At 36.9% G+C, this 25,953-nt stretch overlaps 2 protein-coding genes across 20 annotated transcripts in view; both read right to left on the bottom strand.

Annotated features, from left to right (window-relative positions):
- The window catches only part of LOC127933905 (multiple C2 and transmembrane domain-containing protein 2), a 42,718-nt gene extending 27,177 nt beyond the window's left edge, over positions 1-15,541 (bottom strand). The window contains exons 1-11 of the mRNA XM_052531013.1: positions 15,053-15,541; positions 11,693-12,389; positions 11,042-11,095; positions 10,792-10,909; positions 4,833-4,975; positions 4,275-4,351; positions 4,061-4,172; positions 3,939-3,974; positions 1,501-1,671; positions 713-843; positions 99-285 (exon numbers count right to left, since the gene is read on the bottom strand). Of these exons, the coding sequence (XP_052386973.1) occupies positions 99-285; positions 713-843; positions 1,501-1,671; positions 3,939-3,974; positions 4,061-4,172; positions 4,275-4,351; positions 4,833-4,975; positions 10,792-10,909; positions 11,042-11,095; positions 11,693-12,361 (1,698 nt within the window). The 5' untranslated portion in view covers positions 12,362-12,389; positions 15,053-15,541. The remainder of the gene's footprint in view (positions 1-98; positions 286-712; positions 844-1,500; positions 1,672-3,938; positions 3,975-4,060; positions 4,173-4,274; positions 4,352-4,832; positions 4,976-10,791; positions 10,910-11,041; positions 11,096-11,692; positions 12,390-15,052) is intronic.
- A 713-nt stretch (positions 15,542-16,254) lies between these two features.
- LOC127933906 (myocyte-specific enhancer factor 2A-like) overlaps positions 16,255-25,953 on the bottom strand; it is an 86,246-nt gene continuing 76,547 nt past the window's right edge. For 8 of the 19 annotated variants that reach the window (XM_052531015.1, XM_052531019.1, XM_052531016.1 and 5 more), the window contains 5 exons: positions 25,379-25,566; positions 23,460-23,486; positions 22,060-22,186; positions 21,707-21,830; positions 16,255-20,658 (listed from right to left, as the gene is read on the bottom strand). In XM_052531015.1, coding sequence (XP_052386975.1) covers positions 20,310-20,658; positions 21,707-21,830; positions 22,060-22,186; positions 23,460-23,486; positions 25,379-25,566 — 815 coding nt within the window. In that variant the 3' untranslated portion in view covers positions 16,255-20,309. The remainder of the gene's footprint in view (positions 20,659-21,706; positions 21,831-22,059; positions 22,187-23,459; positions 23,487-25,378; positions 25,567-25,953) is intronic. The other 11 variants (XM_052531021.1, XM_052531030.1, XM_052531027.1 and 8 more) reach the window with 5 other exon arrangements.

Raw genomic sequence — 25,953 nt, 5'->3', positions numbered from 1 at the left:
ACAAATAATTTACATGTTGAAAGGTAACAAAACATAGAAAGGATGAAATAAAAACAAATCTAAAAAAGAAAGCTAAAATAGCCCAATGTAATACTCACAAATTTCTCCTGCGTCTCCTGAAGGGTTGTGGGGTCATCTAATGGAGCGGACTGGATGTCTGAGATGGACGCACCAGAACATGGCGTCAGAGTGACCAGAAACACCAGTTTGCCTTTGTTTGGGTCCAGCGCACAAGTATATAACTGCCTCTGCTTGACAGGAAGTCTGCTCAGGTCGATATCTAGCCTGTGAGGAGTCATCAGTGAACAAACATGTGCAGTGGGACTGTTAGCTGTGTTGCTGATAGTAAAAGTGAATTACTATTACAAAATACCATTGCAAAAAAAAAATTGTAATGTAAATCCTATGTAAATTACATATGCCCTAATTGTTCAGCTTTCCTTTTAAGATCGTAGCTTACTTCTACAGTTGTGTTACTGGATCGCCTGTATTTGAAATGTCATATTACTATACCATAGACACATTCTTCCAATTTCATTTGATAGCAGGCATCCTGAAATACAGTATACGTGGGCACTTTATCTTATTTCTCTCCGCCTAGAGGACAACTGAAGAGAAGATTGGCACCCCACTTGGATTACCCCACTTTTTTCGAACGTTGAAACCTTGTAAACTTTCGAAACAGTACGCAGTGTCTTTCCGGCAAACTTACTCTCCCCAGCACTCCTCTGACTTCCTGCCCCTCTTGCAACAGACCTCCACCATGAGATTCTCCTGAGCATCCTGGAACTGGTTAAAGTCGAAAGACTGTCTCCACTGCGGGTTCGCCTTCATGCACAGATTCTGGGACGGGCCGAAAGACAGACAAGAAGGAAAGAGAGAGAGGAAGTTGTGTCAATTTTAAGGCACTCTCAAAACTGAGACGGCTAACATGACAGGTGAATTAAGCCTTATTCAGTAAGCTTTCAATAACACATGTGGTGGAGGAGGACAGGCAGCCGTCTTCTGGAGAACACATCCTCTCTTCTCGCTGGGATTATAAACTCTGAACTAGTTTAGTTCAACAAGCAAACATGCCCAAACAGAGCCAGGGGGACACGAGAATACAAGACTAGCTTGTTGGGACCATTGAGGGGGGAGGTAGATGAGCAAGGCATTCTGAGTATGCAAATGAGCCGAATGAGACTTCAGGAGAGATGCCCTGTCGATCTAATGAGGAGCCTCCACTGTCACCAGAGCAGTGAAGTCTGGGAGAAGGGATTCGAAAGAGGGGGAGGAGGAGAAAGGAAGGTGTGTAAAGTGAATGAGAATATGTATGTGAACTACTGAGGAAGTATGGGAGGAAGGAGAGGGATGGATTTAATGATGTAATGATAGAAACACAGAACAGAGGTTTAGAAACAAAGAAAGAGACGAGCCAAGCTGCGATGATGTAATGAGCACTGCTAAAAGAGAAAGTAAGAGAAGCGAGAAGATAAAGGGAGAGAGGGACGCTCTCACCTTGCTCCTGACCCTCTGGTCTCCCACTCGGAAGCGTACGTAGACGTCTCCCTGACCACAGTCGGGCATGTCTTGGCCTTCAAACAGGACGACGGTGTAAATTCCAGTCCAAACCTGATTCTTCTGTCCACACGTGAACCGCCCAACCTGCGCCTGGCTAACGGGCTGTCCCTGGAACAGCCAACACACACACAAATCTACTAGTTTAGGCCAATGCTTCAGTCTCGGATCATCTTACATGTGTTGATTCTAAACATGCTTTTACCATTCGCAAACTTAAACATTCAGTTTTCAGTGTGCTTAATGTAGTTGCTATAAATTCTGTAAATACTTAAATATGTCACCAAGGAAACTTATTGTACTTGGCTCAGATAGATGAGATTTTTATGTAATTGCGAGAATGATTTCTGATAGTCATGATAAAGTGAAGAAATGTTTTTTTTTTTTTATCATATGCCAACATTTTACAGAAATAGAGCAGTTATGAAGGTATAGATGTCATGTATAGTCTCAAGCTATTAGTCAGTAAGATTTTTTTTTATGTTCTCGAAACGGGTCTCTTATGCTCACTAAGGCTGCGTATATGAGCAAAAATATGATAAAAAAAGTAAAAGTGTAAAATCTCATTATTAAAATTTCAAATAACTTTCAAATAATTTTATTTCAGAAATGGTCTGTCAGTGTTCAAATTTGCTAGTAAAAGCAAGGGGACAAGTAAAACATGTTTTTCCTACTGTAAATAAATGTGGCATCTTAATAAAAGAATACTTTTTGTACATTTTTGTAACAAAATATATCATTCAATAACAGCTTCTAAAAACCGCTTGATGAAATGTACAGGTGATCCCGGCACCTCGGAGTAAAAAAAACAACAAAAAAAACAGGTCCATCAACAAGACTACAGATGGATAAATACACAGTACAGAGATGACTTGTGGGTTGATAGCCCTGCACTTAAAAAAAAACAAAAAAAAACACAGGCATCCGGAAGAGGCTGGTCTGTTCTGCCAGTAATCACAGACCAGAGAGCTGTTTTCCCACCTGGCTGCTTAGAGAGTGTGACTGAGCCTGTGTGACATTAGAATCACACACACACATACACGGGACAGCAGACAAACCAACATTAACATTTAATGTAATGGCCACATCTCCATAAACAAGCCTCTTTAAAGAGAGAGAGAGCGAGAGACAAGTGGGGTAGTTATAGAGGGAGCAGAGAGAGAAATATAATATCCATCCAAGCCTTCCCAAGTGTTTATTTTGGACAAATTTGTGATCTCTGTGGCCAATAAAACAATTCCGCTTAAGAGTAAGTGGCCCCTAAAGAGAGGCTATTCCTGGTGCTAAAAGAGCTGGGGGATTGCCTCCATATGGTGGGGACAAGCCTGTCCACAGCTGTGATATTACATCCCAACATCTGGGTTATAGCTCACCATGCCTGGGAATGAGCCATCACACATATCCTCAGCATCTTACACTGGCATAGTGCCTCAAAGACCACACACACACACACACTCCAGACACTGTCAGGAAGAAGAACCACATGCTATGCGCCAATACTGTTGCCCGTTTCCATCTCAAAGACAGTGTGGCATGGCTGTGAAGAGGAAAGTGTGATAGAGGAGGAGAGGGAAGAAATGAGAGACATGTTCATGTTCTGCCTCTACTGACAGACGTCAAACAGAACTTGATCTCAGTTGTTTTATGTAAGTAGTCACAATGTAAAAATCTTAATAATCCCTAAAGTAACCTTTGTTATCTTTACACAAAATATAAATATTATTTTGTCTTATAATTATTTATTGACCTTTAATTTGTGATACCATAATTACTGATATTTTTAAGATTCAACTTTTTAAGACAAGATTCTGTCTACAAATCGAACATATCTAAACTTGTATAATGAGTTTTTGTTAATATTTTGTATTTATAGTCCAAACAGGCCATAACTTATATAGTATACAGACTTTTATTCTAAAGCTTTAAGTTTAACTGATATCAATTTCAACGCTGGGCGTAAATACAGTATACTGAAAGTAAATTATCTGCGACGGCACCCCACTCAGTAGAACTACAGTAGAATGCGGCAGGGGTTTGCTTATCGCTGCGAGGAAAGTAAACTCCCATTTATGAAGTGACCTGCACAAAATGCAAAACAGACTTGTGCTTTGTTAAAATCACCCTGATGCATTCACTTTAGAAATCCTGGATTGCTTCAGTGTGTCAGACAGCCGCAGCCACTAACAAAGGTTTCTCGCTCTGTTGAAGTTCTGTCATTTTTAACTAAGTGAAAGTGAAAGAAGTCAAGAAACTTGAGTAAATGTACAGAACACCAGTGAAGTGTCTGTGGGGGAGATGCTGAGGATCTACTGCCCTCCAGTGGACAGATGCGATACATGAATAATTGAATAATATTCTCAGTATATAGAATAACATACCTTATTAAAGCTTCCCTTTCTTCTTAGAAGCCACTTCTGAAAAATCAATGACAAATGAAAATTCTGTTAGAAAACCACTTGACTCCTCCTACTAAAGTAAGCGTTTTATTTAGGGTCTGTACATTTCGTTTGGCAGGTTCCTCTCTGATGGACAGGCAGGCCTCTAGAATGATGACTCCCATATCAGTCTCCGCACTGTTGGGGTCCTCCAGAGGAAGTGTGATAGGAATTATTCTGCATAGAGCAAATTCACTCAACTTTATCAGTTCATCTATCATTATCTGTAATCACCAGAGAAACTGTACCAGCACGACGTCATGACAAAGATTTCCTCACCTGTCCAACTCCAGTTTATAAAGAGGAAAGCCGCTTGATCCCATGAAGTCATTGGATCTGAGGTCACGATCATAAACCTGCATCGGGATGATGATATGAATATTAGTGATACAAAAGTTTATATAGTGTTTAATAACCAGATTTATTGTTTTACAATCAAATAATTTCAAAGGATAATAAATGTGTAAAAAAAAAAATGTTTAGTTGCAATAATATGGAAACAATCCATTTTATTTACATTTGTTTAAAATAATAAACAAATAGTTTATGACATTAATAAATTCTTCCCTATTAGGTGTTTTGAATAGATATGTTTTGCATACATATTCGGAATAAATTGTTTTGAACAAATATTTGTCCCATACAGAGATCAAAGAACCAATGGTGTAGTAAAATAAAATTGGTGTAATAAAAACGTATTCCAATCTTCCAACAAAACTCCCTCCAACTCTGAGATAATTTTTTTATTTATTTTACATTAGAATTAATAGAAGAGATACTGAACTTCATAATTCAACAATTGTTTGAAATATGTAATAGTGTAAACGCGTCACAAACCTTAAGATGAAGAGTCTGATCCAGGTCTCTGATGGGAATGGAAAATAATTCATTCCAGATGGGATTCAGGTTCTTGTTGATGACTTTGCTTTTGTAGATGTTTTTGCCATCTAATTTGAATTTGACGAATGGGTCGCTTGTACCTGTTGAAAACAAACAGTTAAAAGATGTTACTTCAAAAAAAAAAAAGAAAAAAAAAGGAATCTTCTGCATGCAATACGTTCATCTTAATCATATTTGTTGCATAATGCTTGCGGGGAACAAGTATAAATGTGTTTATTTATTTAGTGGTGATCAACACTACAAATGCTGTTGATTCAGCTTTATTCATATTGAACCAGGAACATTTATTTAATGACAAAACATAGTGGAAAGTGGTTTACAAGCACTCAGATACAGTCTTGCAGACACTGAATAATCCAGAAGACTCATTATTTAGGTGACATTTCTTAGTGTAAAGTGGCAGATGTTTTGTCTCTTTCAGAGCGATGGGAGCTGGCTGATTGTGAAAGAGTACAAATTACAGCCAGAGTGGATCAGTTCATTTAATACGGGTGCGTTAAAACCCCAGAAACTGGGAGCAAGCAGTGTTAATCTCCAAAGCCTGTTAAGAAAGTCTGCCTTGAGTCTGTCTGAGAGAGGGGAGGGAACGTGGTCCGTCTTTGTCTATGCTGTGGTATGCAGATTGGCTGGTAAGAAAAAGAAAAAAAAAACATGAGAGAGAAAGAGTCCATCACTTCATTTGTATGGATGGATAAAGGAGTGCTTGAGAGAACCTGCGGGGAGCCTGGAATCACATGACAAAAGCCCCGTGGGGACGGGCTGTCAGGCCTGTCAGCTCGCCTCTCCAAATGAACATCTCCAGGAGGCAGCTCCTCCCTGCCAGCCGCTGACGAGGAAACCTCCAGGCAGCTTGACAGGAGGAACGGGGCTCCAGCAGCAAAACGGTGACGGTGGAAATTAACAGAAGGAAAACGGAGGATGGCGGAAAACGAAGGGAGGAGACTCACGGGCCGCTTTTCTGATGTAGTGTCATTTGAGGAGCGTCCCGGGGCGTTAAATTGTTAAATTGCAATATATAGGTGCTGGAAAAGGCACGAGAGGTGGACTGTGTCACCATCGTCAACCCTGTCATGTCGGACCAAGTGAGGACTCAACTAATAATGCATATATATATATATATATATATATATATATATATATATATATATATATATATATATATATATATATATATATAGCAAAACATAAAATATCATTAAAAAAAATAACTCTATAAAGGTTTTTGTGTCTGATAATGATTAAGATTCCATTAAAAAATTTCCAATTATGATACATTTGACCTAAAAGTTTTGCAATAAAGCAGACAAAATGGGAAAATGACTCCGAAAGTGAAATTATTTCAATTTGAAGACTTCATTTCATTAGCTGAAGGTAAAAAGCTTGGTGTAATGTTCTGTTTCCCACTAGACATGAAGAGGTGTGTCATTCTCAAAGACCTCCACACGAGGTCACCGTGTCCAGAAATCTAAATCCAATCTTTCTTTTTGTATGGATGCATTTCTTTATTTATATTTTATGTATCTAAAGGAACTTACAAATAAAACAGAATGATTCATCTTAAGGGGGCAATAACATGAAAAGTGCTTACAATACACAGTTTCAAAACAGAATGCCTAGAACAGGAAGTGGTTAAAGAAAAGAAACATCTAAAAAGCTTTAGATTTTAAAGTTAAAGCTTTTCCCTTCTTCAGTCTAAATACTGAATATATCACCAAACAGTTGAGAACATGGCTCTTATAACTGCATGAACTACAATTTAGATATCTGGCATGATTTAGACAGGAAGAATATTTAGTCTGCAGGATACATCCTGAAACAGAGATGAGCTTGGATCAGAAATTAGGAAATATAGTACATGTATTTATATGTACAGTAAATAAATAGGAGATATAGTAAATAAACAAAAAAACAGTCAAATTTCATATCTTTCTGTTCAGGTTTGTTAGTTTGTTGTCATTCAGTTTCTCCAACAATCAAAGAATGCAGCTAAAGGAAGTCGCTTCCTTAAAAAGTTACAAATCAAGTTTGATCACAACTACAAAGTGTGATTCACAAGAATTCCATTCCAGTCACTGTAATAAACACATTATATTATTATTATTATTATTCATTAGAACAGCGTTTACTTATTCATATGAATATTATATAGGTATGCAGGTTTCTATTAAAGAAATTAAGACTGTAATTAAATACATTTAATTATTAATAAAAAAAACCCGTTTTATACTTTCTCCAGCAGGTGGCAATATATCCCAATATACTCTAAAAAGATCACGCTAGTGCATATGATTGCATAGAGATTACATAAAATATCAAAAGTTAAAAATATGGGACTATCAGGAACAATCATTTAGGTAATTGTGAGGTTGTTTGGGCTTCAAGTTAAAAAGATTCAGGCTTTGAGAAATGGCAGACCTGGATTCTGCACAGTATATCTGGCATGCTTGTGCCACCAGCAGTAACCTCAGCAATAGTGTGCATGACCATTTCATTAGATTCAGTTGGCAGAGAGGACTAGCACTGGAATATATTCTAATTAGGAAAAATAATGAGGTAGAGATGGTAATTAATAGCCTCTGGGCATACACCTGTGACTCTGAACATGAGAATGAGCTGCCCAATCTGCTTGGTCAGGCCTGCCAGATACACTGGCATTACACATGAAGAACCGCTCTGGGTATCAAATGGAAATTCACAACAATCATTTGCCAGTAGGATTAAACCTCAGGCTAAAATCCGATATTCCCTCGCTTTACCTTTTGTATCTATCACTCTCTCACATAAACAAGAGATACAAGAGAACACGTTTTGCATGATGACACCAGGGACTGTGTACAGCCTCTAGGAAACAACACCTCAACATGACTCTATTTGCATTGGCTCTGTTGTAGCGGGGGAAAACAAGGCCAGCTCATTTGTTTCCCAGCGCTATTATGATAAAACGGACTTGATTCTGTTCTGTCCAAGTACAACATTTGAATAGAAGACCGCTGATAATTACTTTTTTCTAAATCCAAACAAACGTTCCAGAAATAGATTCTTGTTTTCTAAAATGTAACATGGTAACAGAAGCAAGACGGATATGGCACAATGAAAGACATTCTGGTCTGACTGCATTCTGTAGTTTTGGGTGACGACCGGCTTAAGTAACTTGGAAACATTCCATCTTTAAAAAGTTCATTCTTCACCGCTTTTCCTTTTAATTTGCTTCTAATTACTCAATGCATTACATAGAAATATTCCTCAACTACACCTCTCTAAATAATGTGTTATTTTAGTAGACCTTCATATTTTAGATTCTGTTTTCATTTTTCGTTCTACAGTAAGTTTTAAGGATCTCTTTAGCTTTGAGATGAATGCCAATGAAAACTGCATGACATTCAAAAACGCTCACTGTACTCACAAATTCTTTGACTATGAGCTGAAGAACCTATAACAATCTCCACAATCTTAACGGTATAGAATTAGCAAGATTCCCAAACAAGATAGAACTTTATTTACATGTTTACGATGACTGCGGTCTTTATTGACAGTCCTGATTTTTATCATTATTAGTCAGTCGCACCTGCAGGACTTCACAGAAAGCTCAGATGATGGCCACAGAATAAGAATGACATCATGAATAATTAATCAGAGGTGTAAAAATGACTCGAAAATTTTACTCAAGTGAAAGTACAGGTGTCTGGTCAAAATCATACTTGAGTAAAAGGAAAAAAGTAAAGAATGGTTAAAGGGAGAGAACGAAACAAATGCAATGGCACAGGTCAAACATGTATATTTAGTTCAACAACGACAATTATAATGAAATTAACACCAAAAAATGTAAAATTCAAAATAAAAAAATACAGGGGAAAGGTATTAAAAGGAAACTCCATCATTTCCACCCTCATGCCATTTTTCAGATGAACACAAACTAAGGGTTTTAGAAAAAAAAAAATTCTCTTTATATAATGCAAGTGTATGGGACATCCAAAAATGACACTTTAAAAACTATACACAAAGAGAATATGACAGTAACTCATGAAATCCGTTAATGAATCACTGTCTTCTTAAGTGAAACGATATGTAAGAAGAATACAAATACCAATATTTTAATCTTGACCATCATGTTCACTTTGTGTGGTTTCTCTAGTGGTGCTGTCCCTGTGCATTATATGGACTAAAAATCTTTGCTTGTGTTCATGTGAAGAAAGAAAATCATAAACATCAGGGATGACAGAGGTGCAGTAAATGGTGAGAGAATTTTCATTTTTGGACGAACTATCTCTTTGTGGAACAAGCTGTGATGGAGAGGCTAGAAATATATTCCAGACAGAATACAAGAAGGTGTTGAATTAATAAGGACAGTCATAGAATTAAAACATTTAACGTTAACATTTTTAAAGGCCACTTTATTTGTGTTGTCTATTCAACATCACTGTCTAAAAAGACAATTAATATTTTAAATGTTTATTTGGGGCATTTAGAGTTTTTTTTTCTTAGCAAATATTGATAAATAATTATTTGTAACTAATTAGATTAATTAATGAGAAAAGCATGTAATTAATAAGATATAATATATAATATTCACTGACAGTCCTTATTCATACTTAATGATCCATATAATGACATATTGTAAATACTTATCCACCACCTGGTAAGAACATCACTAAACATGAATTACAATTAGTTTAGCATATATTGTTTATCTAAACATTTTTTGGAGATTTGTAACATTTAATTTAAAAAGAAATCCCACAAAAATATTAATTGAATTTATTCTCATCATTTTATTTGCACTAAATTTTGTGCATTCAGCTAATATATTACATAGCTAATGGCTCTATAAAAACAGAACAAATAATAAACTTTTTTGGGGGGGCGGGGGGAGGGGGGGGGGGGGGGCGCATCTTTGCTACCTTAATATGCTTCCTCAGATATGATGGTGAACTTTTGAAGCCAGTCATTACTCGAGTATTTTACACCTCTGTAATTAATAAAGTTGTCCTTATGTGTGTCAAATTTTGACTCATTTAATTATACTATCAGATATCATTTAAACAATATAACCCGGCCTTAGCTCTCAACGGATATCCCACCTTCCCAAATTCAGCACAAAAAAAATAAATAACAAATATTATATACTCTACACTAAGAATGTAGATATGCAAGATCCTGAGTCAACTGTCATGCATATGCACAAGCACTGTGGACAAAATAGTATTTTTTGTTAAGCTTGTAAAAAAAAAGCTTAACAAACCTTTCTCAGAAAGGAAATGAAGAAAGCCAATAAAGGCAGTGATGTTATCAAATCTTCCCGAACCAGACTGATCCACAAGAAATAATATGATTCAGTGCCACATACTAAACCTTGATTGGTCTATACTAAAAGCAGTTCAACAAGACATTTAGGATTTGTATCAAGAACTCAATGGTTCTTAGAAAGATGGAAAATAAGGGAAAACCTAATCAACAAAGGGCATGGCAGCCTGTCGCTGTTCTGTGTATGCTCCCAGAGCCAAGATTCCATCATGATACACTTTCAAAACTAAACAGACCATCAGCAACTTTTAGGAGAACAACTTCAAGCTGAATGTAAAAAAGAGATTTAATTTTTTTATAAGAGCCAGTTAAAAGTCAAGCTTGATGTTGACATGATGTTGAAATGTTGATGTTGACATGGCTTAAACAGTTTCAAGCCCAAACTATATAAAGATTCCTAAATTACAATTTTTAAATCATGCATAGTGCTGAATAAGATGTTATGATCTCCTAATAGCAATACTCATTCATTTTTAAATAAAATAATGTAGCCATGAATTGGACAAATAAAGGCAATGCAATGCCTAGAGTAAACCAAACCAAACCATCCAGCATCATTCTAGTTGAATCATTAGTATTAGTCAGAGGTCAATACCTGAGCGGTCTCTGATAACCAGGTTTCTGCCTTCCTTTAGGTTGATGGTGAGGAGATACTGGACCTTCTGCTGTGCTGAAGCACCTTGATTTTGACCGTCATTTAATCCTGCTGGGATCTGGAAAGTAGAGAGCAAAACACTTTATTATAAACACTTTATTGTTAATGTTGGACGCTAATAATTATTAGCACTTTTATCATTTTTCCTTCTGTCCTCAAGGCAGCACTTTTTTCTTATTAAAATACTCACATTTTGTTCATGTTCTGGAAGCGTATCAAAATCACTTGTTTCATTGAGAAAGTCCTGAAGAAGAGATTAAGATGTATCGAATGAGAAAGTGTTGCATTACTTTAAATCTGCTATCCTCAAATTCAGGCCAGAACAGTTATGCGTAATGTATGTCATCAATCATGCATTACCAACTAACCAGATTTTCCAGATCTGCACAGAAACTTACAGAAGAAATTATTACCGCACATAACATAACTTCCTCCTGGCACCATTTCCATTCAAAAAGCACACCACTAGAGTATCAGGTATTTTTTTTTCATTCATACTAAAAGTTTGGGCTCAGTTAGATGTATTCATGTTCTTGAAAGAAGTCTTTTATGTCTGATCGATTTGGTCAAGGTCAAGTTCGGTGGCATTTTACTTGTATAGCACCTCAAAACAACATGAATGCTGAAGGCAAATGAATAATAAAATATTACAAATAAAACCTACAACGGCCAATTAAAGTTTTTTTTTTCTTTTTCTCCAAGAAGACAGAATTCATTTGAAATTAAAAAATATTTTGTAATAGTATAAAGGTATTTCAAAATAAATAAATACTGCTGAGCCCAAACTTTTGAATAGTAGCGCATATTTATGTGATAATACATAAACCCTGTGATGACTTGCCATGTCCTCAGCTGACCCTGTAATGAACATTTCCAGTGGATAGAACGGCTCGTGCTCAGTAGGACATGAAAAGCAGTCTTTCTCTTCAGGTGGAGTAGTGCTGACTGACTCTGTGATGGTCAGTGTAGACATTTCGTCTGAAGCTCGAGCAGGAGGCGTCTGTCGTCCTGCACTGGCTCTACTAAGAGCTGCAGTCACTTTATCTGAGCGGTCCTTTGGTCTCTGATCGGGTGATTTTCTTTCTGCAGGCATCTGTCGTTCTGTATGTGAATGTACAGGTCCAGTCACTGCATCTAAATCATCTATGTACCACGTTGAAGCACTTCGCTGCTTATGAGTTTCTACTGAAACATCAAAGTCAACAGGAATCGTTCTCTCTGATGGCGCGGGGCTGCAGGAGTATGGCATGTCTGAAACACTTAACTGCTCAGATAAGGCAGTAACGGAGGTTTGACTTGCTGTTTCATCCAAGTCACATGAACCCTCGGAGTCTTGACCTGGTGTTCTGGAATCATTCTGCAAAGCCATCAACGCACTGGGATGAATCCTGATGTCCGGTACCGACATACTCCTTCTGTGTTTCAGAGGGGTCTTTTTCTTCTTCTTCCACAAAGCCTTCTTTCCGATCTTCAGATTTAACATGGGCCAGACTTTCTTCTTTTGCTCCATCGTGATTGCAGATGAGGCTACACTTCAGCTGAAATGAAAAACAACGGTCAGACAGAAGACGAGCCAAGATAGTTTGATAGGAAAAAAATGACAAAATAGTTTAAACAATCAAAATAACTCTGGATAAAAGCGTCTGATAAATGACTAAATGACTAATATAATGAGCATTCGAATTAAGTTTCTTTATTAACTATTTACAGTAATGCTCCTATAACTTATATTAGAGTGAGAAAATGTTGTTATTTGCTATTTTTACACGCCAGAGGCTTTAAAATGATTTGTGAATCTAAAATATGCGTGTTAGAGAATGTACAAATGGTTAACACTGTTTGTGTCATAGTCAGAAAAGCAGTTCCGGTTTAGTTTTTTTGTTTGTTTTTTTACTATCTTAGCTGTTATCCTTGGCTTTAAAATTGAAAAGCCCTTTAGAATGAAATATGTACACAGTTTGGATTAAATTAATGTATAGTCAAATGTTTTAATTAGCTTGTTTTTGTGTTTTGCTTTGGTACCGAAACTGGTAGAGAGAACTGGTACTGGTACTGAATACTGATATTTTGGTACCATGAGAACCTTTCTATTGATTGTATGGCCAACCAGAGGATAAAAAAACTACTACATAGTCTCAGAATTTTTTTTTTGCAGGAACTAATTTTTCATGTGAATGTAGACCAAATTATTCAGCAATGGTTACTATTTTAGTTTGGGAAGGTACGTTATGAGAATCAGAGGGGAAGGTGGGGTGGGACAAGACATAGTCTCAGAAAAATCGTCTACAAATGTGAAATATATAACTCATGAGACGTGGCTTTCAACCCATTACTTTTCTGGATTGTTTCAGGACTGATTTCATAGATTTGTATATGTGCTGTCAATTGATTAGACAAAAATGTACTAATTAATCACACATTTTTCTGAAATGAATCTTGATCAATTGCACCTAACATTAAATTTTTCAATATACTTTTATGCTGCAATAATTTCACATTCGATCTTCAAATTATTGTACGAACAACATTAAGACAGTATTTTGTTTTTAAATACATATTTGTTTAAAAGGCATCTTTTTTATGACTGAAGTCCAGTATCAATGATACCATACTGATTTTTTTAAAGACATTAATATTATTATTCAACAAAAATATTAAATTGATTAAAAAAATGACACTAAAGACAATTATAATGCTACAAACGATTCCTATGTTCCTAAGTTCTTTTGAACTTGGTATTCATTAACACACAAAAGGTATCTTGTTTTCCAAAATTAAATAAGCAGCACAACTTTTTTCAACATAGATTATGATGAGAAATGTTTTTGATCACCTTATCAACATCAATCATGATTTCTGAAGGATCTATTCATTTTTGGCTTTTTAGCATTCAACCAGATGTTGTACAGTATGTAATGGGTGTTCTTTTTTTTTTTTTTTGCTCCTGGAGGGCCAACGTCCTGCAGTTTGGCTTTATCTTGCCCCAACACAAGTTGAGTTAGTTCTGGAAAACCTGAACACCTTGAAGATCTGGTTCTGGTGTGTTTTAATGGGATTGTAGCTTAATTCTGCAGTTTAATTGCCCTCCAGGAGCAGGACTTGTCATCTCTGCTGTATGTGATGCTTTTTACATGAAACACGGATGATGTCAAGAGTTTACACTTTTACATGAAACAGTGCATGTAGAGCACAATGTCCCATGTATCATCTGCAAAGTATGCAGAAAATGTGCTGATTACATTGTCACATCACGGACCACGAGGCACTATTTGTGGTAGAACTGTTAAGTTTCTCAAAAAAATGGTCACATTGCTAAACTTTGTTTTCCACAGAACTGAAAAAAGAAATGAAATGTACGATAAAAAACAAATTAAGACTTATTTGTTTTTATAAGTGTGAACATGACAACGGTGACAACTACGTCATGCTTTCGGTGTGTAGATCATCACACACAGAAGTTTATTTTAGATATGGTTTGCATACTGAGTTCCGTTTTTCCTTGAGTCAGAAATGTGCTTGAGTAGTTTCTACTACTTTATTTAATATTCCAAAATAAAGTAAACATTTATTAACTTTTGATAAAAAAAAAAAAATGATCAAATCAAGAGATGGAGGACATGTTTTTATTAAAGCAAGTTTGATTTATAAACTTATCCATTACATCATCTCCTCAGGAAGTAAGAGCATTGCTTGAAATAAATTCAGCAGCAGCAGAAGTGTAATCTTATTTTAGTCAGTAAAATGGACAAAACAAATAGAAGTCATGATGTGCATGGAATATGAATGTATTCAGATTTAATATATGTATACAGACACAACACGTATGACTTTGTTACTACTAATTAAACTGTTCAAGAGGGCTGGTGTGTATATTATTTAAGGAGGTGTGTTGGACAGGTTTTTATGCATTTTTGTTGGAGTGATGATGCTCGGCAGCTCAAAGGATTGGGACATTTCTCTTTAACAGAGTTTATATTAACCCATATACAAACTTACAGCAAATAAAGCAATTACTTTACTAGGCTACTAGCCTTTGCTACTATCAATGAGCGTAACAGTTTGAAAAGATTGCACACTCAAGTAGATCAGTAATTTAGATTGGATTTACAGTTGTAACAACATTTGTAATTGAAATATTTAGGCAGGAACTATGTTAGCCTACTATTAAAGTATTTGACAGCAAGAGAGTTCAGTCACTTACCTTTTTCTGGATAAATCAGTGGACGTGTTTTCCTTTAGAAGACATGAATGACAACAGCAGCCAGAGAGCTTTCACATCCAACTGAAAGTGGCAGTCGTGATGTCTGTGGAGAGCTTTCTGCTTGGACCGGTTTATCTCTGTACTAGGGTGGGGTGATGATGATGCTTTCAAATGGTTACCGGAGTTTCGGTAGTTCGAATGCACAGTAGCGTTGAATGCTTTGTGTTTACAGTCTTTCTAGATACTTTGAAATGTAAGTGAACACCCTTAAATTGATATATAGTATGGTTGGATATGGCTTTGACTTAAAATACAAGTAAGTAAAGTAACTCCTTCCAGTAAGTATTTTAAATACAAACGCAGCGTTTGCATGGTGCAGATACTGTCCACTCATTTGTTTGGGCTGAGTGCAAACTGAGTGCCACCTGCTGGACGCTTTTCATATTGCATATTTGTGGGATCAATGACGCTATAACCGGTGTTGTGCCCAATTTCGACCCCCTGCCGAATTATTACCCCCCTAGTATTGGTAGGTTTAGGAGTAGGTGTGGGAGAGGGGTTAGGATTAGGGGTTGGGTTAGGATTAGGCAATCAGGTAGCGATTTAAACAGGGGGGGGGGGGTAATAATTCGGGAGGGGGTCGAAATTGGGCAGCGGAACTACTTATTATTGAATCAAAATTAACTGCTAAACCAAAAAAAAAATAAAAATAATAATAATAATAAAAATAATAATAATCAACAAAATACACATCTTATATGTTTAGCATTTTTCTTTTTTCTCTCTCTTTTCTTTATTTCTTTTTCTTATTTCTTTCTTGGGTGTTTTATTAATAATCTTTTTTTTTCTTTCTTAAAAACAAGCAGTGAATCTGTTTTGTTATAATAATATAAAATTTGTATTTAGTATGCAAAATAATTTGTCTTTGTCCATAAACTGGTATTTTCATGTAACAGGGCAACCGTAAATGTATTCCTAGAGTGGATAGATAGATAGATAGATAGATAGATAGATAGATAGATAGATAGATAGATAGATAGATAGATAGATAGATAGATAGATAGATAGATAGATAGATAGATAGATAGATAGATAGATAAACCATTAAATTAAAATCCACATCTACTGCACATTCTGAAGTTCCATGTGCACTGACTAGTGTGTTTCTCAGAAATGCAGTATGAAGGCACATAGAGTGAGTATTTGAGGGTACAATGAGGTTTTTAATCAAGCGGACAGATTCTATTGTTTGGGACTTCACATGTGGACAAAGTCTACTCAGATTCAGAGAACCGTTCACTTCAGTTTGCACAGAATAAGCGAGAGAACCTATGTTACACAATAAAAGCCAATATCTTTACTTTAGTGAATGCATAATACAAATTTGTACAACAATCTCTAGCATAATATCTTAGTCATTCAATAAAAAGTTCACTAGAATATTTATTGTATAATGAAGATAAAACAACACATTCAAGGGAAATATAATGCAGATTATCTTAAAGTTCTCTCTCATGTTTTACTCTTTTTTTTGTTGTTGTTGTCTTTTTTCTTCTTCTTTGTTTCAGTTATGGCAACAAAGTCCAGCTTGTGCCGCCAAACGGTTTGAGCATCCAAACCGCAAACAGCTTCTTGAAGTGAACTAGTAACTACAAACAATTACCAAATACATAATTCTGATTTAGAAAAAGCCATAAAGCAAAGCAGTGTACTCTTGCGCAGGAAAGTGAAGAAAGTACACAACAAACAATTGTTTCCTTTTTATCCCTTCCTTTCACATTCAACAGTTTGTGGCACAGCACACCGCACCAAAGGAACAGCCTCCTCTCTTCAGATCTTTTATGTATTTCTCATGTGCATTCATGGGAGCCCTGATGTGAGGGTGATTTTGTTTCGATGAAGTCAAAATGTGATGAGTGATATCATATTTGATTCGGAACACCAGCAACTCTTTGGAATAAGGCTCTAATTGTGCATGTAGCAGAGAAACTCCCTGATTCCTAATCAAGCACTAATGTTGAGCGTTTGTGTGTGCATTCATTGCAGTTTGGAAATCCTGCATGTTTTTAGTCCACAGTGCTTTCATGACACTGGGCTTGCATTATTGCTTGTCTACCCTGAAGAGCTTTGATTGCAATCAACTTTAAATGATTTTGAAAGACCTCGTGAAACTTTCTAATGGGTGTTTCAGTTCAGCTGAGACAACAAAGCTTGTACATCTGAGATTATATCTAAAGCTATACCTAAAGCAGTGTTTGCATGGTTCTTGTGGTTTTCTTATGTAGTCAGTGTGCCTTTATACATAACTGTAAAATAATAGTTCACCTAAAAATGGGTATTAGGTCATCCTCATTTTGTTTAAAACCAGTATTAATGTTTTATTTAGCGAACATCAATGTGGTCCAATGTTGTTTCTATTCTGTTCCAAAATTTAAATAAAGTCAAACAAGTTTGGAACGACTGAGTACAGTATTTTTTGGACTATAAGTCGCACCTGAGTATAAGTCGCATCAGTCCAAAAATACGTCATGATGAGGAAAAAAAACATATTTAAGTCGCATTTATTTAGAAACAAGAACCAGTTCATGTCAAATTAATTTAGATAAATAAGTGTGACTTATAGTCCAGAAAATACAGTAAATATTGACAGAATTTTCATTTTGGGGTGAACTATCACTTTAATATGCAAGCACTTAAGGACAAAGGGTTAACAGTCATTTTCTCACCTGCTCAATAAAGAGGACTTTATTTATGAACTAGGCAACATTGTGTAATTAATGGACATGTGATAGTATAATATGCATGATTTATTTTTATTTTTTCCTCTCAATTTATTATAATTTTTAATCATTAAAGAGATAGTTCACACTTAGCCTTAAGTTATTTGTGTATTAATTTCTTTCTTCTGTTGCACTTAAAATATGTTGAAGAATGTGGGTAACCAAACAGTTAATAGTCCCCACTGACTTCCATAGTATGGAAAATAAATAGAATGGAAGTCAATGGTTACCTTTAACTGTTTGGATACATGCATTCTTCAAAATGTCTTTTGTGTTCAGTAGATGAAAGAAATTCGGGTTTGGAACTCAAAGGTGTGTAAATGACAGAATTCTCATATTTGTGTGAACTATCCCTTTAAAAATTCCACTTTTAATGTGAATGCTTTGTGTTCCTGGCTGTGTATGGGTTGGGGACTGCATAGATTAATATCAGCTTATTGCCAGTTGCTGTGGTGCTCATTAACAATACATAACAAATCTAAAGAGGAAAGCGTCCAATAGCAAACTTGAACATACAAACTTTTTGTGCAATCCAGTAAGAGAGATCAAGTCCAAGTCAGTTTGCATTGTCTAGTATTTCCATCTTTAGCTGCTGAATCCCCTGACACTTTGCCACCTGAGGGGCAGTGAGGTGTGATGCAAGCCGGAGGCCACTGCTACCAGACGTTTGTGCCACGCAAACAAACAGCCACACATGAAGAGAAATGCACACACAGAGCAAAACGCGAGAGCGGAGAGAGCTACAGCACCCACTCTTGTCCAGCAATACAGAACACTGCGATTGATGCCTCCTTTAGGTGTCTACTTTACATTAGGAAATCTGGAGATGAGCCAATTCACAAAATAACTGGAAAGGTATTCTGTACATATATGCATGTGTGTATTAGGGTTACCTAAAGTTATGGTATTTACAATATATGAGGGATCTGGTTGAAATGAATTTTTGACAAACGGGTAATGACTGTAAAGAGAAATGTCTTTTTACTGGATTTCAATGAATAGTGCATCTAAGCTGTGATGGGTTAAAGTAGGCAGTGTATTCAGCAGCTGCAGGATAATCCCTCACAAAACAGTTGTAAGAAATGCAATCATAGTTTTTTCTTAGCATGACAAGTATCATTACAAAACAAAATAAAGACAGCTGAGCTCGAATCATACAGCTCTATTGTTACAATTTCTTATGGACAGACATTCACCACCATTAAAGGGTAAACGACCCAAAAAACGACCTTCATGGAAAGGAAAAAAACTAAACAAAAAAACACTTTGATTATTACCAATAATAGTCAGATTTGAAGAAAGTACAGTATAGTTAATAACAAAATAGTAAATATTAACCAGTGAATACTCTACTTAATAAGGATCTTGCCTTGTAAACTTGGCAGTAATCCACAAAAATATACTTTTTTTCTTGAATCTGGTGAAGGTACAATACATACGTACTCACACCAAAGGTGATATATATTAAAGTCGCTATGTACATTAACAAAAGAAAAAAAGGTTTGGCTCAAATCTTTAATTTACAAACAGAACAGCGAGTGTTCATGGCTTTAGATATCGTTTCAAGATCTGCTTTGCATGTTAATCGTTTTCCAATGCTTGTAACAATGCACACTATGACAGAACTAATATGAAACAAACATCGAGAGAGAAATGCTGAAAATTCCCAACCTACAGTACGACAAAATTACATAGAGGCTTTGGCTTGCGTTACCATTGAGTTGTTGGAGCTGCATGAATGTACAATGACTTGCTATCATCTCGAAGTCGACTGGGCTACCTCTTCTTTTCCAATTTGTTAAAAACGCAAATAAAAGGACTGAAAATTTAATCAGCGACTATTATTAATTTAGAGACATTTTCATTTCTTTCACTTAATGTCTGAACTGAGGTGAAATGTGATCTCATTTTAGATACAAACCCTCCGTCGTAAAACTGATCCGAATTTATCATCAAATACCTTCAAATAAATTAATAAGTGACATACTTCATATAAGGGCGAGTGCAGATACAGATTGTTTAATACATGAGCCCAGCAGGCAGGAGCCTTCAGAAAGAAAGCCGCCCCTAAACTTTCTGTGATTGTTTGCAAAATTCAACAGCGAAAACAGCTACAAGTGTCAAACTGCACCAGTGATGGCAAAAAAAATTCCTCATACATTGGACTCTTGCACAATGCAATTTGCATCAAGTACCTGATAACACCATTTTTTTTTTCTTGTTTTTTTTTTTTTTTTAGTACACCATTCATTGGTGAATTTCCCTCTCTCTCCACTCATCTGCTTAATTTCGATATGTCAGGACATTTTCGATTTCCTTCCCAATCCACCTACTTACAAAAAAAAAGTGAAATGACGTTAAATTATAACAATAGAATAATAACAATAATGACCCTCCCTGCTGTCACTCCTCTCTCCCTTTCCCCCCGCCCAGCCCTGCGTGTGACTGACTGACTGGCTGTCAGGCTCTGGACAGCTCTATGTCACCCAGGCGTCCATGCGCATGCGCTTGACTGTGGGGCTCTCCCTCTCTTTGGCCCCGGAGGCGGGGGGCCGACCCAGGCCGAGTGGGGAGTGGAAATCGTGCCGGTGATCCTCTCGGTCGCTTCCGTCGTACGAGGAGCAGGAGGAGCTGAGGCTGTCGACAGGTGAACGGCCCATGTCTGGACGGCCGGAGGGAGGCTGCTGCTGCTGCTGCTGCTGCTGGGGTGGGAAACCAGACGGGGTCATGCGATCGCGGGGAGGAGAGATGGGCTCGGATTTAATGTTGACATTCTGGCTTGTGTTGATGGAGAGATTTGAGCCCTGAGGTAAGTGGCCCCCACCTCTGAACAAAGAGAGAAAATTACAAATTCAAGAGTGCACAAACTGTATGTGGACTGCAGAAATTCCTGAACTCAGCAGTTACTATGTGATGCTAACACAGAGATCCAGATAGCTAAATAATAAAACCCACCCTCCATCTGTTTACTCAGTGGCGCTTGCTGCAATAACATCACCTGAATCAATTTAGAGGGTGGTATCTAATTAGAGCATGCCTGGCAGAATGTGACGGAAACAGTTCACTAATGTTTTGATGGCACAACCACTGCATTTAAATAAAAGCTTTCATTCACAGGCTCTGGAAAAATTATATATATATATATATATATATATATATATATATATATATATATATATATATATATATATATATATATATATTTTTTTTTTTTTTTTCTTTTTTTTTTTTTTTGTGTGTGTGTGTGTGTGTGTGTGTGTGTGTGTTTTTTCATGCACTATAACAGATGTGTACTTACATAAATATATATCCATCTATAGCTCAGTGGTTTTGTTAACTAACTATCTATCTATCTATCTTCCTATCTATCTACTATCTACAATTATATTATTATAAAAAAATCGATTCACTACATGTCCATCTATCTATTCGAATCTGTATAAATACTAACATGACATAAATATTTCTTATATTTTTTTCTTATAATTTTAATTAAATTAAATGATCCCTTTATGTATTTAAAATAAGATACATTTACTTGACACGCACAGTGACATAAGTTATTATTAAAGTGGCATAAATGTAACAAAAATCATTCTAAACAGTCCCACCCTAACCTCATGCCATTGGTTTGTTTCTAATATTATATAATAAGAATATTTATGTTTTAAGCAAAATATGATTGTATATTCTTTTCTTTTTCTTTTTAGAGTGTAATACGGCATGGACATCAATCCATCCTTCCATTACAGTCTCTATAGAGAAAAAAAAAGCATATGCAACTAAGAATGTATCTGACCCCATGCCTGGGCACATTAGTTAGTGTTCTGCAAACCTGTGTGTGTGTGTGGCTGTGCACATCTATGTTACTCACACCAGCGAGCTGAGGGCTGCCTGGCCCAGTTGATGCTGTTGCCATGCCGACATTGAGCCTATAGAGAGCCCTGGAGAGCCAAAGCCTTGCAGAGAGGAGAGCTCGGCACTGCTCAGGGAGTATTCTAGAGCAAAACAACACAACAACAATCAACAACACTCAAACACCTATGCACTCACAGTCGAGCATTTCAAGTATTTTTTATCATGCATTGAGCTCAAAGCTGGAAGTTGTCATCAATTGTAGGGCCTTCCTCTTTTTTATTAAGCCACTCACTCAGAGAAGAATGAAGTTAAATTAAATCCTGAATGAATGCATACATTACAGAGCAAAGAATTACTTTTTATACTCACCAGAGTTGTAGGCAGTGGGCATGCCTGAGTAGACCAGGCCTTGTGGTGGCAGACTCGGGGTGGTGATGGAGACCACCGGTGTGGCCAGAGGCTGGGTTGACTGGGCACTGCTTATCCTGTGGGTGTTCTGTACAAAGAGCCAAATGCAGCAATTAATGAGATCCCACCATGGACATACATGCATACTCTAAACAAACCATGTAAATCACTGTCATCAGAATAGTGTGATTTGGTGGAAATGATGTGGTAATACCACTCTGCGCCAAAAAGAGGCGCTGCAGATTCATTCTAGTTAGAAATCAAATTGTTTTGCAGGTTGCTGTCAGTTAAACAGCTTTAATTCAGAAGCCCCTGGATGATACAAGAAAAAACGTGGCACAACTATATATTGTCTGTAAGGTCATTGGAAATTTGTGCTAAGGAATATGCAATAACCTGACTTAAGCACATGGATATATAGGAATATCCTATATATAATGTATTAACATTACCGATTAGATCAACATTAGAGATCTTAGTTTTTTTTACAGGATCTGAAAACGTCTCATCCAAGTACCATTCAGCATGCAGTGAAATTACAACCTTGTGTACGTGCAGTGTACACACACATGTGCATGCACACATACATTTGGTCCCCAACATAGGAAATACCAGGTACACTCATACACACACACACACACACACACTTACAGAAAAAAATACTTGGAAATGCATATTCAAATCAGAGCAATTTTGCTCAGTTTTATATTAGCTGAGTTTGAGAGGGTCTCCCTCGCTCTCAAAAAATTCTCCTCAACTGATGACATCATTTTGGACTCGATTCCATTTTACAGACATCATCATAAGTAATCAGAGCCAAGGCCAAAAATCCAGAAACAAAATAGAATAAGAATTTTTTGCTAATGCTCAAATATGTTGACTGTAATTACACGTTTTATGCGGACTCTGTTTCTTAACATTCTGCTTTGACCGATGCTTTTATGTTGTTTCAGTATTAAAACTAATACTTGGTTTATTGGTGAAATCGTAGGGAAATATTAAATAATAACTAATGATTGCATCTGGGGATTTTATGGATTCATCATTCTCCTTACTTCAAATACACCCACCACATTCTTCCTTTAGCACAAACACATACACATACATTTCTGAACATACTGCGGGTCTTTTAAACTACCTTAAAAAGGCTCAGAACATGCAGTGTGAGTCACACACAACGCAGACCAGACATCCACACAACACTCATAAGTTCATCCAGTTAATGTTGGGTTTAGTCGATCTTCATCTCAAGCTGTGGAGGCATTTCTCTAAGCTGAGTGTGGCTTTGCTAGTTAAAAAGTGTGATTTTAAAACCAAACTGAAAGCTTATCAGCCTTCCCAAGGCATTCAGTGAAACTCACCAACTCCATCTCTTCCTCCTCCGACTGCTTCCAACAGAAAAGAGCAGATGATGTTGTCAGTATAGAACCAGGTGGCACACCTAAAGCTGAGCAGGGTCAACCCACCGTTCTCACCAGGATGTGCCTTTAAACTAACTTATTCAAATTCAGAGACTGAAGCGTGAACTGAACGCTGCCTCAGGTTACTTGCAATAAAACTGGAAATTCAAATCCGGAGTCAAATTCAAATGAAAAGTCAAATTTGTTGGCACTAAATACGCAACGTTTACATTCCTCATGGCCATGTAGTTTGACCGACACAGCAGTTAGGTAAATGTAAGATGACTTCCAGTGCAAAATGCTGAACAAAGGGAGAATAAAAGTGTTTTTTTAAGTCCTTGGAAAAAAATCATTGAGCTTGACTTCACAGCTAGGATGTTCTTAACCTTTGACCTCAGACACTCATCCATACATGAGTTTGTTTGTCCGATAAATCATTTTGCATCCATCGGCAGAGCTGTACACTTGACTTAATTGATTATTTACAAGAGGGGAACGGTAAACACTCGGCTAAATGAGAGGTAGAAATTGTAGCTGTTAACTTATGAGAATTTAAGAATTTATATATATATATATATATATATATATAAATATATATATATATTTTTTTATATATATATATAAGTAAAACTATTCATTTGTAATTTAACAAAACATTTTAAATAATATTTATTTATATATAATAATATATATATATTTTTTTCTTTTCAGTTTCAACTCCAAATCTCCGTTTTTGTTTTTTGTTGCACAATACAATAGTGGCAGGTGCTAGTCAATACTGTAATCCAAAGAGTCTCTCTTTGTGCATTTTCATTCTCATTGAAAGTTCTGTACAATACTTTTGGCCCTAATGAGAATTTTAGATGTTTATTTTTATCTCTTCATGTGCATATATCCCTTTGTTCAAAGCCAGCTGACAGTGTGGAGCTGTACAGTATTGAGGACGTTGAGAGCACTGTCTTTATACCAGCACTCAATCAATAACAGTGGGGAGACACGACAAGGGCGACAAGATATTATCTGGCTCACACTCTGGGCTTCTGATTAAGCCTTCATCCCCACTCTGTCACACTGCGATGTGATTAATTTAATGCCATTATGTTCTAATGACAGCCTGTCTGCAGGCACACTCACAGGCCCCGCCTTAGTCTGTCTGTCTTAGGCAGTTCATTCACACACACACACGCGCACACACACACACAAAAGGACACTCGCCAAAAATATACACAAATGAATAATCCTCTGGGCTTCTTACTACTGATGACTTCAGATGCCACGAGCTTGGCATGTGGGATTTGTTTTGATTCATGATGGGTAAGAAATTGTACCGCTTCCAGATAAGTGCGTGGTATTCCATATACTCCCATGCATATGTATATTTACGCTGAGCTGAGAGAGTCCTACGTAACCTCAGCGCTATTTTCCAAACAAGATTCTATACATGTGCCATGCAATAGAAATAAACCCAAGCAGCTTCTTCAGTTGAAATGAACCAATTATTGACCGTTTTTAAACATAATAATATCCTTTTTTTCGGTTTCCCATTTTATATTTTAGTGATTAATGAGGCTGACAGGTGGGTGTAGCCTCAGGTGCTGAATGTGGCCAGAGTTCTCTGCACCTTAATTATAATCATCTGTGAGGCCCTCTAATTCTTAGATGAATAATAAAAGGAGTGAGGGTACCTGGATTTCTGGTATATTTCTCCACTGCTCTGCTTGCTGTGAAACTGGCACTGTTTTAGTTTCATTTCACTGTCAGTGAACTGGTCCATAATTTCACTCTTTTCAAACTGTTGCATGTGCGAATCAACACTATTTTTTTCAAGCAACAATAGATGTGTGGATGTGTGCATTAAGAATCAATTCTTTTATACTCACCAGGGGTGGCATCATGCCCTTGCTGGATGGGGGGATGACGACTCTTAAGTCTGGCTTGCGGCTACCGATGCCCATGTTGACCCCCTGTGGTGGCGATGACTTCGCAGGCATGACTTTACCAAGCCCGTTCCCGCTGGATGTACCCAGAAGCCCCGGCGAGCCCCTCGGGTTAACGAAGCCGTTTCCTGCTGAGACACACATATGGGCGGAAAGCATCATGGGATTGTGCTCTAATCGACCAATCCCCAACAGCCATCAGTCGATCGGACGCCATGCCATTTCCCAGCTGCAGACGTAGCATCTCATAGCACGCAACGTTAAGTGTTCCCGACCCTCTGGGAAAGTTCTAATAAGACTCTGGTAATTATCCCACACATTTACAAAAATAAAACATCAATTTTGAAATCGATGAGCCTGTTGGTTCTGCTGGTGTACAATGGCAAGCAAAGCTGTCTTTGTGTGTCCCAGGATGAGGAAAGCAATTCAGTTTAACAAATGTAGTGTGACTTGAGCTCTTTAAGAAGGAATGGCTAAAGTCATTACAACTGAGTGCAGCCATTCACTGCTATCAAAGG

Source organism: Carassius gibelio, chromosome A18, assembly GCF_023724105.1.
Source record: "Carassius gibelio isolate Cgi1373 ecotype wild population from Czech Republic chromosome A18, carGib1.2-hapl.c, whole genome shotgun sequence".
Taxonomy (NCBI): Eukaryota; Metazoa; Chordata; class Actinopteri; order Cypriniformes; family Cyprinidae; genus Carassius; species Carassius gibelio.
This window is presented reverse-complemented; position numbering and strand designations above follow the sequence as displayed.